The sequence below is a fragment of the Oculina patagonica genome, chromosome 4 (genome assembly GCF_052425735.1).
Source record: "Oculina patagonica isolate OP01 chromosome 4, crgOcupat, whole genome shotgun sequence".
Lineage (NCBI taxonomy): Eukaryota > Metazoa > Cnidaria > Anthozoa > Scleractinia > Oculinidae > Oculina > Oculina patagonica.
In genome coordinates, this window is record NC_135761.1 from 31226166 (window position 1) to 31243054 (window position 16889).

General features: G+C 38.0%; 1 protein-coding gene and 2 long non-coding RNA genes across 4 annotated transcripts in view; 1 reads left to right on the forward strand and 2 right to left on the reverse strand.

The window, feature by feature from the left end:
* The window catches only part of LOC144652368 (uncharacterized), an 82881-nt gene extending 81662 nt beyond the window's left edge, over window positions 1–1219 (forward strand). For both annotated transcript variants that reach the window (XR_013570512.1, XR_013570513.1), the window contains exon 4: window positions 783–1219. This is a non-coding gene — a long non-coding RNA (uncharacterized LOC144652368). The remainder of the gene's footprint in view (window positions 1–782) is intronic.
* Window positions 1220–8667: 7448 nt separating this feature from the next.
* Window positions 8668–14894, reverse strand: LOC144652146 (uncharacterized). The gene is made up of 4 exons (XM_078512165.1): window positions 14283–14894; window positions 13054–13201; window positions 12054–12179; window positions 8668–10716 (listed from the first exon to the last, which is right to left on the reverse strand). Exons 1-4 carry the CDS (start codon window positions 14432–14434, stop codon window positions 8668–8670), a joined length of 2475 nt encoding a protein of 824 aa, XP_078368291.1. The 5' UTR covers window positions 14435–14894.
* A 1517-nt stretch (window positions 14895–16411) lies between these two features.
* LOC144652382 (uncharacterized) overlaps window positions 16412–16889 on the reverse strand; it is a 63575-nt gene continuing 63097 nt past the window's right edge. The window contains exon 3 of the long non-coding RNA XR_013570526.1: window positions 16412–16445. This is a non-coding gene — a long non-coding RNA (uncharacterized LOC144652382). The remainder of the gene's footprint in view (window positions 16446–16889) is intronic.

Here is a 16889-nt window from a genome sequence, read left to right on the forward strand (position 1 = left end):
GCGCACATGATCAGGGCATAGTTAATGTGTCACTAACGGATGCTACGTATTATACTGCCATTGGACAGTATCCAATGCCTCACAGTTATTTATTATTAAAAGGAGTTATTTATTTATTATTAAATGATTTTTGTTGTTACACTGTAAAGATTTCTTCTTAACCGGTGTATCGGAAGGAGTACAGTATTTTTGTTGTTATATTGTGAAAGTTTTCATCTTATTTGGTGTATAGAAAGGAGTTAGTGATTGTCATATTGTTAAGATTTCATCTTAACGTGTGTATTAAAAGAGTTGTTGCTGCTTTGTTTTTTTTTTTTTTTTTTTTTTTTTTTTTTTTTTTTTTTTTTTTTTTTTTTTTTTTTTTTTTTTTTTTTTTTTTTTTTTTTTTTTTTTTTCTTTTTTTTTTTTTTTTTTTTTTTTTTTTTTTTTTTTTTTTTTTTTTAGAGTCAATTGTAATATACCATGTTAAAGATTTTTTTCCACCAGTCCAACAAAAGGCCCCACCACCACCCTTGTCTGAATTGATTATAATTTTTTTATACTACAAATGCCAACTCCTAGGAACCTAAGTAATCTTAAATCTGTACATAAATTATACATAATGCAAATAAATCTGTTGGGTTTGACTTCTGACGGATAAATTAACTATATATCATATCGTGTACATAACAGTGTCAATGTCAGTTCATGCCTTTTCCTTTTTACATTACACTATAATGCTTGGTTCTGTCTTTTGCATTTCATTAAAATCTTGGTTCTGTCTTTTGCTTTCTCTTCCTTAGATTAAACAGACATTTTAGCAGACATGGATGATGATGGCAGCTTGTTTTTCCGCTTAGTGTGTCTACATAGATAAATTTTCCCTACAGCTTTAAAAAGATTCAAGTAAAAATATAAAAACTCAATTCTTGTTTATATTCAAGTGGGAATGTACAGTGTTGTTTACATACAGAAATTTTCCATAGTTTTAAAAAGGTTCTAATGAAACTACAGAAATTCGATGTTAAAAAGGTTAAAATGTGTTAAATTGGTTTAAATGGAAATGACGATTTATGCACTACTTACAAAATAAAAGGGAGAGTGCAAATCAAAAATTCTGAATAAAGTAACAATTTTTGTAACAGTTTGATTTCTTTGTCTAATTGCTAAGTTTCAGCTTCTAACAATTTTGATAGCCGAACAACTCTGGCCCTTATTCCTTTTATTTTAATAACTGTCGTCAGTTTTTCCTGCTCCCTTTCCGCCTTCTCTTCGGTGGCCACAAGCGACTGGTCGTCGAGAAAGGCTATTGCCTTTCTACATCCCTCCTTCTGTTCTGGTGTGAGCTGTATGCAAAAGATTTTTACAATCTATTCATACAAAAGCTTATTGCTTTAAAAATTTCCACTTATATGAGTTCCTAGAGTGAGCTCACTGCAAAATATGAAAAAGAAGATAAGTGATAACATGTATATACCTTGTCTCATCAGGGACTCATAAGGTATACATGGCCAATAAGTTGGGCATGGGGCGGGACGGGAACGCGAAAAGCTGAGGGGTATTGGGTCGGGTAGGATGATACGAGCTAGTAAACAAAATGTCTGACTAGGGTAGAAACTCATTGAATTACACGTTTCGACGCCACTGGTACCATTGGCTGAGCCCTACGTGCATGTTGACACTTAGAATTCCTTGTCATAGTTTTGTTGTTATTTATAGTAAATATTACATCTTTACTAGTGTATTGAAAGGAGTATTATATTCATAATAGGAAAAAGTGTATTTTTTGTTGTAAAGAATAGGATTTCAGTGTTATTGTTATTTTGTCAAGATTTTATTTTTACTGGTACATGTATATTGAAAGGAGTAAAACATTTTTTTTATTAAAAAAAAAGGTTCTATGCTTAATCGATGTCGAAAAAAGATGATTTTACTGTGCGAACAACCAAAATGTTCCAACGCAATTTCCCACTCGAGGAAATCAATGAAGGCATAAAACTGGTAATTGTGAAGAACAGCTCCCGCTAACCGTTTTGGTGGTTTTTGTGTTTTTTGTGTTGTGGGCCGCGGGCGTTTTTTTCCTTTGGCGTTTGTTTCCGGCGTCGTGCCTTTCCCCCGCGGGGTTTTTTTTTTTTCCAAAACTAAAACTGACTGATCATTTTTTTTGTAACCTTCTCGAAATTAAGTTCAATGTCACTTTCTTTCTATAGATGTAGCCAATTATTGAGCCAAACTTCAAGTTTCCATGTGTAATCCATTTCGAGAAAAAGCGATTTTTCGACACAAATTCCCACTTATGGAATATGGCCAAAACCCTTCAAACCAACTCTATTAAGTCATTTTCACCTACAGTTATAAATCACTGTGGGTGACTCACCCCTTTCGAAAAAGAAATTGTAGAAAACCTTTCCTGACCAAGAACGAAACCCTTGGAAGGTACATGAGTGGAGAAAATCAACTTGAAAAGTTGCTGTTTTGCGAAGGCAAGGGCGCCATTTTCGAAATCACTTGAAAGCTTCGTGGTCCTTTGTTCGTGTCATCACTTTGGCGACATGCATACACCAGGTGAAAGTTACTGAGAATCTAACAAGTTTACCCCTCCCTCCTGGTCCACTGCCACTCAACGTCTCTGTGTGTGTTTGGGGAGAAGCTAACATAACTCTGACAGCTTACTGAGGAACTTGGAAAGGTACTTGACCATGCCAATGAGATGCTGTACATTCTATAGGGTCCAAATAAATTGATACCTGTACTGTACCAAGGTAGGGCTGATTTGAGTCTATCAGTTGGAAGGTTGCCTATTACTTGTTCACTGACCCTTTTATCAAGTTTTCTACAAATGACCAATTGAACTTGATTGATTGCACAAGTTTCAAGAGTTTTGGAATCCAGTATCTGGTGCGTACTTTGCTGGCTGTAGTTAAAACGCCATAATGCCCTATTCTATGTTTATGTTCTATAAATAGATGTGAGAATGGGTGATCGTATGATAGGAGTAGCACTTCTCTCTTGTTGTAGCTCATCTCCATCCATAATTCGCTGCATACTTTGATCACATATACACCATCTTAGGGCATAATCGTTTGTATTTTCCATTTTCGATATCCTTCCTAATGTTTTGTTGAGCTTCGCGGATCCAGAATAATTCAGCCTTTTCCACATCATGTGAAGTTAGATGGCCTGGCCTGGTGATGCTTTGGGGATTCTGTCGTAAATTGTTATAACTCTTGCAGTCACTCTTAAATAGCTTGGTATAATTTGAGTACTTGTCAATTCTTCCCGCAAGCATTGAAAACTGCGCGCTGTGTTCCTTCTTGTTTGTGCTTTGTCAGTGTATTCTCTATGCTCCACATCCTCGCGTGTTGTTCTTCTTTCAAGAAATTTTTTTCAACATATTTGATTTTGCGATTACTTGCATCATTAAATCTTTCTTGGACTTATGTCATCCATGCTTCTTCTGACTGTTTATCCGGCAATAGGTCAATATAGGTGTCATGATTACCTTCTAGTTCATCATACGCTTCAGTGAGTTTTGCATAATTTGTTTCAACTGGTTCCATTCCTTGATCGTTTTCTATTGACTTGAGGAGGAAGTTCCGCTTTCTTGTAAATCGTCCTTTAAGCTGTTGTGCGCTTGCCTTTGGCCATTTCGATTGCAGTTGTGTCCTCAGACATGTTAAGTATACTTCAGTTGTCTCTTTGTAGCAGACCACCTTGGATTCTGAATGTGTTGCTAGTAGAAGATAAATCCACGTTTTTAAACAACTCGTTTTATTTGACAATCATCGCAGGGAGTGTAAGTTACATCTATGACGTCATCGCATTATACTAATAACGAAATGTTTGAATGTTGCAGCCTTAATTAGCTTGCACTAAATAAATTACAATTTAACAATACACTAAATGACTGTATTGAACATTGAAATCTTACACTGTTGTGCCTGTCTATAAATTGTCCCTTAACACCGACCTCTTATTTAGAATCTATCTGAAATATCTTAAGCTAAGTGTGTAAATATCTTGCCATGTGTTTACTTTTTAACGTATTCTGTTAAGTTACCAAAAAAAGAATTTTACCTTCCAGTCGTCAACGTCCATCGGATCAATGGTTGCTTCGTCAAAGAACATTACCTCCCAATCCCTGTTCATCATCGATTTCTTGAAATGCGGTTGTTTGGTTATCTTGCCAATGCGGTGTGTAGGGGGACATTCCTCTTATTAGGGCAAAGAGGCTTGTTTGCTGCTATCAGCAACACCAATCAGGCATGGAACTTAAAAGAGAAGTGGCAGTGCCACATATTTATTTTGTGGTTCTTTCAAATAAAAATATCGAGTGGAGCCTCGAGTGGACTAAAAGTGTCTGGTAAGTCCAAATCTGATGCTGTTCAATGTGCTTTTGGAATACGAAGTTCTGTCTGCTTTCCGAGTTTCAGCGAAAAAAGTTTTTTTTACAATCCCAGCAATTGCCTTTAGTTTCTTGAGGCTCGCTTAAATTCTTCTCTTTCAGTTAGTCTTTTAGAACTTTAAGAGCTGTCTTCGTTTCTCGTTTTGTGTTTATGGCAGCCTTATCCTTATCTTAATCGCTTTCAGTTAATGTGGCGAATCGTTCTGCCATCGCTTCAATCTCTCTCACTGACAAGCAAGACTAACTAGCAAAGTGGGGAAAGGAGGCGATTACAAGATTCTATTATCTGTACCCTATTAGCTGTAGAAATGACGTCAGTTCTGCATGTATAATCCTAGTCTGTAGATATGACATCAAAATGCGATGTCAGTGTGAATAAGCTGAAGGCTCTCGATCAATGAGAATAGAAATAGCGGCTACAATGTATCATAATACTTGTAAGCAATAATTTTAATCCTGCAAACTCAATATTCCGCAAGATTAAGCAGGATTATAAATTAATTGCTCAGTGAAAAAAGAGTGTTATTGATCATCCCTCCAAATGAACATTACCAAAACAAGTGTCACATGTGGGTTTGTTTACATAAGATAAACAGTGTTCTGTATTTATTTTCGCTGCTTTCCCAGATTTTACTTTTGCTTCATTTGTGAGAAATAACATATGAAAAAATTGTCTTGGGTAATGAGGCTGATTAGGCCTCTAGCAAGATTATGCTAATTTACAGGAAAAAAAATAACTTAAAACAAAATTTAAAAAAATTACAAGATATAAATATATAATAGGTAAGTAAGTTTACATATGTAAATTCACAATACATATCTAACTGCAATCTTAAAATTATTAAGTGTCTTCATACATCATAGTGTATACAGAAGTGAGTTCCAAGCTTTTAAGGCAGTTTAGGCCACAGACTTAATCCCATGATGGGTGGTGTTAACTTCAGGGATAACAAGCTTGTTGGTGCCCCTTAGATTCCTAACATGCTCACGAATAATAAACAAGTCACTTAAATAAGTGGGAAGAAGGCTGTTGACAGCTTTAAAAGCTTAGATGAACATATCTTGTAAACGTTGATCAGCTAGAGTGTAGCTAGTTCTATCAGGTAATTCCATAGTGTCTTGAATAATTTAAAACACTTAATGAGAACTGATTAACAATAAATTTTAAGTTAAACCTTATTAAAAAATGCTCCTTGGAAAAAAATTCAAACTTTTATATATGACCTCTATGATTTCTTGCAGGTCTTTCTTCAAGTCCTCTCCCTCCAGATCTTTGCCACATGGTAGTGTACTATGGCAGTTATTGATGCGGTCTTCCAAATATTTACACCTGGAGACAGATATATGGAATGATCTTCAAATGCATGTGGAACTATTGCTCTTAGAGTCTTGTTTATTTCATCAGAATAATTTTTGTTTTGTGTTAACGCATGGCTGAAACATGTTTGTAGATAGTCTATAACATAAGCAGACAACCTTTGTGTGTTTTCTGTTGATTGTACAAAAAACTTCCAAAAGCCCTCTTTGCATGAACAATGTCTGACCATTCATGTTGAACACTCTCTCACACTTTTTTTGTTGTGAACAAGTCATCATCTCCTATAAGAATACGCACTTGTGCTTTGTGATTTTTTTCGCATGCCTTCAGAGGCTCGATGCACACATCGACTTTATGGCCTTGAAGGACCCATTTCAGTTACATCTGCAAACATGTTCTCTAGGTTGATTTCCAGCTCTTATGGCAGCTTCACAAGTTGGGAACCTTTTTGACCGTGTACCAAATCCAATTACCTTTCCAGTTTTGATTGCAATCATGGCACCAGCTGTTTCAACATATGGACGCCATTAGTCCGTGAACAAGGAGCGGTCTTTATTGACCAAATATGGTAATACAACTACAACTGGAATGCGTGACTAACTACACGACACGATGTCACGCTAGACTACTTATTGTAACATCTCCCCTCTTTTGAAAACTGAACAAAGGGTAACATAACAAAAATGAAAATGAACACTAACTTTGTAAAAATAAAAATAAAAACTTATACAAAACTATGTTAGCTCTATAGTCTTAGAAATCAATGTCTCTTTGTGTGCAGAGTTCTTAACGTGATAGAACTAGCTATAGTTTCAGTTCCTTTGTTTTTCTGAACTAGACTAAGTGACATAGTCTTTCAATCTTGAGGGAACCTTGACTACTCGGGTTCTAGTCTTCAGGACAGCAGGAGGTGTCTTTGCAACGGTCTGTTTGCCTTCAGGAACTACTGGCTGCGTACTGCTGCTCAAGGGCTGACTTTCCTCCACTGGAACTGGTTCTGAAACTGGTTTGTGAGAAACTGAGTCAGAGGTAGGAAGTACTGGTTTCTCAGCTGGTTTAAGGAACTCTCGATTTCGACGAAGGACTTGGCCGTTTCCTTCAGGTTTGACCAGATAGGATCTGTCTGCCAATTTCTCCAGGCAGGTGCCTCGTTTCCAAGTTTCGTTCTTCTGTAAGGGTGCAACTCGCACTTCTTGTCCTACTTCTAGCTCTGGTAAAGTACGGGTGGAACGGTCATGATACCACTTCGCTTTTTGCCGTTTTAACTTTAACTTCTCGGTGACACTCTCAGGAACTTTCGGATAAAGGAGGCTTGTGGCTGAGGGCAGTCTGGTTCTGGTACGACGACACATTAATCTCTGCGCTGGGCTTGCCCCAAGTGACTCGGTTGGTGTGTTTCTTTGATCTAACATTGCAAGCCAAGGATCTTTGTTGTCCTTAAGTGCTTTCTTCAGTAAGGACTTAGCCACTTTCACTGCTGACTCCACTTTACCATTGGACCTGTGGTGGTGCTGAGAGGATGACACGTGTACAAATTCCCAATCACGTGAGAATTGTTGAAATTCATAGCTAGTAAACTGAGGACAATTGTCAGTTACGAGTGTGTCTGGTATGCCATATCTGCTGAATTGCTCTTTGAGAAACTCGATCACTGAACTGGAAGTGTTCTCTTGCAGCTGCTTGACCTCAATGAAGTCTGAATAGAAGTCAACAAGGACAATGTACTCTTTGCCATGAAGTTTGAACTGATCGGCAGCAACTCTGCTCCAAGGGCGATCTGGAATCTGATGACTTTGCATAGGTTGCTTCTGGTTCTTGGCCTGAAATTCGTTACAGATGGAACATTGCTTGATCAGGTCCCGTACCTCTGCGTTCATGTTAGGCCAAAAGACTGTGTCTCGAGCTTTGCGGAGACAAGCTTCAACTCCCAAATGGCTGGAATGTATTCTTGATTTCACTTCGGGTCTCATGACACGGGGTATGACCACTCTTGAACCTTTAAACAGGATCCCATTGTGTACTGTTAACTCTTCCCGATATGACCAGTATTCTCTGATGTTGACAGGTACTTGCTCTTTTTGCATTGGCCAACCAGTCAGGACTGTGGTCTTTAAGGTTTGCAATGCTTCGTCCTGTCCAGTGCAACGCTGTAACTGCTCCAATCTCTCTGGAGTTACCTTCAGGGCTTGCATAGGGTTTAGGCTCTCTAACTCCAAGGAAAACACTTGGAAGGACTCTTCTGGCATGGTAACTTCATGCTGTGCTGCTCTTGACAAGTGGTCAGCCAAGAACATCTGAGAACCAGGTTTGTAACTGACTGACAAATTGTATCGCTGAAGTCTGAGTAACATTCTCTGAAGACGGCAAGGTGCTGATAACAGCGACTTCTTGAATATGGACACAAGAGGCTTGTGATCTGTCTCCACTGAAATGTTCTCTCTACGTGCCAGATATTGGTTAAATCTTTCACAGGCAAAGACGATTGCCAGGCATTCTTTCTCTATGGTCGCATATCTCTGCTCTGTCTGAGAGAGGGTTCTTGACGCGAAGGCCACAGGTTGTCCGTTTTGAGTCAGTACGGCTCCCAACCCCTTGTTGCTGGCATCTGTCTGAATGGTGACTTCTTCTTCTACGTCATAGAACTTCAGCACTGGATTCTGGATAACCAACTTCTGGATAGCGACAAAAGCTTCATCGTGTTGTCTTGCCCATGTGAACTGAGCTTGGTTGGCAGTGAGTTCTCTTAATGGTGCAGACACATCTGAAAGCTTGGGTAAGAACTTGGAGAGGTAATTCACAAAGCCAAGCAAGGTGAGTACTTCAGACTTGGATGTCGGTTTGGGCATGTTCTTAATAGCGGTGACCTTGTCTGGATCTGGCTTCAGCCCGTCCTTCGAGATCACATGGCCCATGAATTTCACTTCAGCTTGTCGAAGCTTGACTTTAGACTTGTTGAGCTTTAGGTTCACTTGTCTTGCTCTTTCAAGTAGGCGGATGACATTCTGATCTTATCGCGTTGCGCCTCTGAGTCGTTTTCCCCATAGCCAACTAGGATATCATCTCTGATGACTTTCACACCAGGCAGGTCAGCAAGGCACTCTTGCAGTTTACTTTCAAAAACTTCTGGTGCAAGACTTATTCCAAAAGGCATTCGTAAGTATCGGTATCTCCCCAGGAGTGTCCAGAAAGTAGTCAATTTACTACTGTCCTCATCGAGACTGACTTGATAAAATCCATCCTTTGCATCGAATGAACTGAAGATTCTGGCTTTGCTAAGTTCAGGTAAAAGTTCTTCAAGAGTTGGCATTTGGAACTTTGGACGCTGAATAGCACGGTTTAAGTCCTTTGGGTCTAAGCAAATCCGAATCTTCTGTGGCTTGGCTACTACCACCATGCTACTTATCCATTGTGAGGGCTCCACTGCTTTTGTAATGATTCTTTTCTCTTCTAATTCTAGAATCTTCTTCTCTACATCTTTCCGTAAGGCTACTGGTACACGACGAGGTGAATGTTGGACTGGTGTAACACTCTGATCAACCACTATCTTGGCATCGCCAATGTGTCCTAGCCCATTAAAAACATCATGAAATTTGCTCATCAGTTCTTCCCTTGACAGAGGCTCTGGAACAACACTGTCCTTTAGCTGGTGAACACTATCCGTAACACTGGCATTTAACTGGATGAGCTGTAACTTCTCACAAGTTTCTGCTGACAGCAAGGGTTTGCACTTGTCTTGAATAACTTGAAACTTCAGAGCATGTTTCGTACCATTGTGCTTGATGTGCAGGTCACATTCTCCAGCTGGCTTCATTGTTGAACCACCAAACAGCTTCAACTTGACTGTGGAGTTTTTCATAGGTGGGTCTCCTAACTGTGTAATGGCTGAAAGATCATCTAAGCATAGTACATTGCAGGTAGCACCGGTGTCGAGTTGACATGCCAAAGTTGTTGAGAACTCTTCCTCAGCAGAATTGAAGAATATGATATCTGCAAACCACTGTCTTGACTTTGTTTGAACCATGGATACTGTTTCAACTCTCAGGCAGCTCTCATCTGAACTTGACTCATTGCTGTCTTCTACCTGGTGTACTTTTCTGGAAGAAATGCACACAGACGCGAAATGACCTTTCTTTTGACATTTGCTGCATGTTTGTCCGAACGCGGGACACTCCGTTCTTCTTACATGACGTTGTTTATGACCACAATATCTGCATTTGGTTTCAGAGCTTTCACGTTTCGTCTTCTCGTCTTCATTCTTCTTCGCTTTGGACGATTTTTCTTCTTCCTTCTTACGATGAGGTTTTTTTTGCTTTTTCTTTCTGTCATTAAACTTCTTAACTTCTTCTGTCTGCTTGTCTTTGGCGCCTTGAATGTTCTTCATTTGCCGCGAGGTGACTTCACTCGTTGTGCACATTTGAATCGCTTTTTGTAAATCCAGCTTCTTTTCTCTCAGCAACCTGACTTTATCTCCTTTGTCCTTTAAGCCGATGACTAATCTGTCTCGTATAAACTCATCCGTCAGTTCGCCGTATTCGCAAGAAGCGGCCAACTTTCTCAATCTTGTGACATAACTTTGTACGGATTCTTCGTTTTGCTGCACGCACGTATTAAAGACGTACCTTTCGTACACCACATTTCTGCTGGGCTTGAAGTAATTCTCCAGCGCTTCCAGACATTTGTCGACTTTCTTTTTGTCTTCCTCTGTAAGGTTTAGGTTGAGAAATATTTGAAGACATTCCCTGCCCATTGCCGATCTCAAGGTCGCAAGGCGGACCGATTCTTCTCGCTTGTCGAGGCCAGTTGCTATCTCGTAATCACTCCACTGCTGTTTGAAGAAATCCCAGTTTCCGACGACATCTCCATGACATTTCATTGCATGTGGCAGCGGGAAATTGTGCGGATAAACTTGAGGAACAGCTACTTGAGGAACAGCTTGTGATGGCGCTGGAACTTGTGAACTCGACTCCACGTGGTCGGTGTCTGGCATCTTCGTAAACTTTCGACGTACGTATCCCTGTGAAAATTAAATACGGTGGACAGAAGAGGACAGCATCTGCTTTCCGTTGACAGCGTTTTTGCCCGTTAGAGCGAACGTGTTCGACGTAAAATACGCTTTTGTTCTGACACCATGTTTCAACATATGGACGCCATTAGTCCGTGAACAAGGAGCGGTCTTTATTGACCAAATATGGTAATACAACTACAACTGGAATGCGTGACTAACTACACGACACGATGTCACGCTAGACTACTTATTGTAACACCAGCTCCTGATACATAAACGGATTACAGTTTACATAAAACTAGTAAATTTGGGCCCTGTATGAAGTTTCCTGTGTATCTCAGGCACAGTCTAGATATTATTTGTACTGTAAGTCATTATTAAACAAATGGTATCACAACACCTAACTGAGACCATGTTAGACAATAAAAATATTTATAAACCATAGGGGTAGGGGTGGGCGCTTATTCACGGCTGTGTGCTTATTAACTTTTCCTACCTACATGGTGGGGGCTTATTTGAGGTTGGGTACATAATCGAATAAAAACAGCACTAATCTTGATTTAATGGCACTGTTTGGGTTCAAAATTTATACATTTTATGCCATTAACTTAAAATTGCATTAATTAAAATAACACGTGCAAAGACTTATCACAAGAAGTCTGATAGCTTTGCCATAACGGTTTTCATGGCAAAACGATAACTCACCTAAACGGGTACCCTGGGCAAGTAGACAGGGTACCCTGGGAAGGCGGTTACCCTGTCTAACATGTAATTGCTTCAATAACTTTTCTAAGGAATTGTATGAAAAGTTGCTCACCCAGTAAGGTAGCTCGGTTGGTTGGGTAACTGGGTTAGCTGGGCCACCCTCCCTCCATGAAAAAAGGCCCTTGGTTGCTAGCCTTGGTAAATTATTTACTACACATGTCCCAGGCCAGAATTTGGGAATCAGGTTGCATTCATAAAGAGAATATGTTATAAAAATCCACAATCTTAAAGAATTCTGGAAAAATCATGGCAGCAGTAGCTTTCATCTAATTCCTGATGTACATTTGGTGGCCATTTCAAGCAAATTTTAAACAAATCCCCTGTATTATTTCAACAGCTACATACATGTATGGATTTAATTTGACATTCTAACCACAAAATATTTTATCGTTCAAGTTGACATAAAAGATCGAATGAGTAAAGCTATTACAGCTTCATTTCATTATGAACTTACTTGAGTTCTGAAATATGAGAACTGATGCAACATTGCAACAACTCACTGCGTTTAAGTGTCTTCTCTCCGTTTTAAACCTTTCCTTTTTCATCATTTCTGATCACTTGTAGCAGGTCATGGAACAAACCAGGTGCATGCTTCTGACAAAACTTTTCCATAGCATCCGGGTTGTAGAGTTTTGCTCCTCCAGTCTCATAATGTCTCGTAAGTTGCTTATGGAACGACGTAAGAAATTTCTCATGGAAAGGTGTCTCTGATAAATAAGTTAAACTAATTTTACAATGACATAATGTTTTCCCTCTTCTGGGAAAATTATTTTAGAGTTAATAGATAATTACTTCAGCTCACAGCATTATTGGGAACCTGGTGTAAATGTAATATACCCAGCAATGCTGTGCGCCAAAGTAATTATTCATTATCATGATTATTATTATTAATTGTAGTAGATTTTGAAACACATTTTAATAAGAAAATTAACGATAAAAAAGTAACTTGACGTTTCGATGACTTCATGTCATCATTATCAAAAGTGCAATGGAAAAAAGTATACAGTATATATATATATATCTTATAAATATAGATAAGTTATATTATATATAATATTAACTTGACAAGAGGTCAGGCTTCAGTATACATCGTTTTATTGCGACAGGTCTGTTTTGTATGGACCTAAAGTAATAGGTCCACACTCATCAAGCAACTTTAACGACTGGATGGTAAATTTAAAAGCTGGCAGTTAAATGCAAAAAATTTAAATGGTTGCTATAGTAAATGTGTGTGCTTGTGGCCTTATGCTCCAGTTAGAGGAGCGAAGAGGATGAGTGAGTGAGTGATAGTAAATGCGTTACATGGTTTTTTGAAAGTAATCAAATAGTTGCCAGGTGATAGACGGATTATTTACAAGGGTTTACATCTTAATTACGTTACTCTAAATTTCTGAAGTACGAATCTGTTTCTGTGAGGGCATGAACTCGCCAATTCGTTTCGTCTGTTAAGGCTACACAACTCTTTTTTTGTAAATGATTATGAATTTTTCATACAGACAAAGGCTACAATTTTTGTTAACGTTGCTATAGGGTTTACATCTCTTAAGAAGATGTAAAGTTTAATAAAAAAATTCTTCTTACCTGTTTTGATGTGTCCCCCATTTTAAGGGTTAATCCAGTGATGTACTGCACCAAGCTCATAGCTTTATCACGTTGTTTCAACACTGTTGCTGCAGCATTTGTAACAGCAGCAGAATCTTCATTTTTCCATGCACCAGCCATCAGTACTCTGAAGAATAACGGGGCTCTGTTCTTAAATTCATCACTGACTGCTGCCCAAGAGAATTTCACCACTGCATCTTTGCTTATAGAACGAAGTATGAAAGGTCGCTTCAAAGAGCACAAGGTTTTACATTCCTTTGAGACTTCTTTTGCAACAAGCTCTTCAATGTGGGGTCTTAAACTGGGGCATTGGAAGGCTGAATTTGCCACGCTTTTAAAGGTTCCTCTTGCCAAAGCTTTACCAAGGCTGTGCATGTCATTTGGGAGGGATGTATTCTCTAAAGGTGGTTGTCTACTAATTTTATTTTGCTTAAAGTCAATTTCAAGATGGAAAAAAGAGAATTACTTTTATAAATAACTTTATGATAATAAACGGAATTTATCAGACAGGTATTTCACCTAGACCTGTATTTTGTTTGAAATCAATATTTTGAAAACAAGATCTGAAGTCTCTGTAAGTTTTTAATAACTCTCCAATAAACTGGTTACACTTGCGAGTTTACATAAAAACAATAGAGCAAAAGTTATTTTTTTAATCGTCTGTGCGTGTTTTATATAACTTGGTCTGTGTAATAGTCTGTGTTTACCATGTGAGAACCGCCTAGAAAACAAGCACACCTCATGTTCAATTTTACAAGTAAGCGAGCCATTGATTGCTTTATCAAGTTTAAAACACAAGGCGCAGCCAAGTGTGCACCTTGGGTTTAAAACCTGATTAAGCATGAACTGCAAGTTTAATGAACAGCTTCAAAAACCTGATGTAGATCTTTCCATTCCTGCCCTAATATTCAGATTTGGGGTTATTTCAGCGAAGATAATACCTGATTCCCTCTATAGGCGCCTGCAGGGAACAGGTGTTGTATTCATCAAACCATGCGCGAGACTCGGCAGCATGCATCGTTGCTGAGTCTCGCGCAGGTTTGATGAATACAACTACTGTGATTCCCTGCAGGCGGCGCTATAGAGGGAATTGGCCATTGGGCATAAAATTTAGAGGTGTCTTCACCAGATATAAAGACACTTTAATTTTCTTTGTATTTTCTTTATGATTAATTTATTAATGAGTTTTTGAAATAAAATTATATTACCTGAAGTAAGCCATTGTGTGAAGGAGTGCAACTATTCTCTGTTCTTGTACACTTGAGTGGTTCTTGCTTGTGGCACGTCCATCATCACGGGTAATAGCACTTAACAGCATGTCATATAGGTGCGGTGAGTGTGTCTGGCAAAAACTTCTCATGTCCTCTGGTTGGTAACGGGATTGGCCTCCACTATTGAAAAGTCAGAAGAACTAATTATGACTTATGATAAAAAAATATCAAGCAAATAAGGGGGACATGGGGTTTTGTAATCTTGTGGTTAATAAAACTGTAGCTTCTGTTGTTGCAGTGATCTCAAAAGATTTTAAACGTACAGTCATGTTCTGTGAAACAAAATCATTAAAGATGTACCATAACAGAACAGATTGTTTAACTCTAAAATCTCTTTATCTGTACATTTTGTATAAAAGTGCACAAAGGCTGCTATCCAATTGCAAGCAATTGATATGTCAAATTATTTTAAGTTTGTTACATAATGCAGTTATGTGTTTTTAGTTATTTTTGTTGCAATGATGTTCAGGTCAGGGTCCCACCATGTCCCAGAGGGGGTACTCAAGCTTGTTAATGATAGGAATGATCTAAGGATTTTTTTGGGTTTGAAATTTTTGATTCTGGCATTTTTGGGGTTGCAGAATTTGGTAAGTAATTTTTTGGGTGAGTTGATTTAGATAGGGTATTTTGTGGGGTCTAAAAAACGAACAAAAGTGCCCTGCCGCAGCCTTGGCGTATTTATGGTATGATGAATAAACAGAACAAGCATTTTTGTGCTTTATTACTGCCCCTCAAGGAAATGTAGGGGTAATTTGAAAAAGGGTTTTTTGGAGGGGGTACATTTGGTCCAGCGATTTTTGGGGGGCAATGAGTTTTGCCTCCATTCGATCATCCCTGTCATTTACAAGCCTGAGTACCCCCCTGGGCACCATGTCCCCCTCAGGTTGCAATGTGTGCAGGCCAAATACAAGGAATTCATATAATTGTTAATTTTTTCCTCTGAATGTAAACTTACAATTTTTCTTTCATTTTGTTTAATTATTAAAGTGCCTATGAAATGAAAATCAAGATGAACTCATATGAAAGGCCGTTCAAAATGAAGAAAGATGAAGTTTATCTTTTTCTGATATCTTTTCTTGTTCCAGAGATTTTGTATTATGCAAATTAGATAACTGATGACGTCATAAGTTTGACAGAAATTGTTGTAAAAAATACAAAATCAGTAGTATCTCTGTAAATACTAAAGCAAAGTAACTGAAACTTGGCACAAGAAAAGATATCAGGAAAATGAAAACACTATTCTCTTCACTTTGAAAGGCCTTTCATATGAGTTCAACTTGATTTCATTTCATAGGCACTTTAAACTAAAAATTAAAGAAAAAATTTAAAGTTGACAGTCGCCGGTTTTTCCTTTTGATTAGACTGGCGTCTTCGTTTTGAGGGGCACTGCCTCCTCATGTGCCCCTCTCCGCCACAAGAGAAGCATTCCACTAAAAACAAAAATAACAAAAATATTTTTTAAGCAACATATTTAACCATACTGTAACATAAATTATTTCCACCATTTGCCTCTATGGATCGATCCCCTGCTCAATTGTTAGGAAAGTTTTAAAACAAGACTCACTATGTATAATGCAATTGGAAAATTAAATCATTTATTTCTTTAAACAATCATATTCCAAGCAAACAAACTGACTGGATTTCGTCATAGTTATGCTTTATTATTATCTACTGTGGACATACTGTGGACATTTCAGTTTAATGAGAACTGTGGTATATACTAAAAAGGTTTTTGATGTGACTTGTCAAATATATATGGCCAGTATTATAAATACTCTAAGAATGACCTCTTAAAAGATGTCCTTGACTGTCTACATTCATTTTTTTTATTTCACGGAATTGTATAAAATTCTGAATAATCAAAATAATAGATCTCTCTTATTTTTTATCTAGTGGCAAAGACTTACACTTTTGTTGTGCATAGTTTGCTTTGCGCTTCCTTCCATTGTTTCCACGGTCATGATTTCCATACGCTCTGCAGAAATAATAAAGAAATAAATATTATTGCGGTCACTTAAAAACTGGAAAACATTAGTTATAAAGATATTGCATCATTCAAAGAATCACCATTTTTTCCACGGTCATGATTACCATAACGATCTGCAGTAATCATAAAGAAATTGTGGTCACTTAAAAACTGGAAAACATCCATGGGGTGTCTTTGTCAAAGCTGTTATTAGGGATTAGGGCCATTGTTTTTGTTTCGGAGGAGAGGATCAAAACTACTAAAAAAAGGTTGTTTGCAAATGCAAAAAGGCTCAAATAAATTGTTTGTGCACATGAGTTTAAAAATGTTTAACGACAAAAGATAGTTAGCCATTTATATGACTATGACACATCATCAACAGCATTTTTTATGCCCAGAATGCTGGAATTTGCATTTTCAATCTTCTGGATTTCAAACTCTCTGCATTCTCTGGGGAGTCCCACCTCGGAAAAGGGGCCTCGACACATGGGCCCTTTGTTATCGGACATGACTTTTAGGTAATAACAAATATTTTAGGTATTTGGTATCAAAGTTTTTGTAGTTTTCAGGTATTTTGG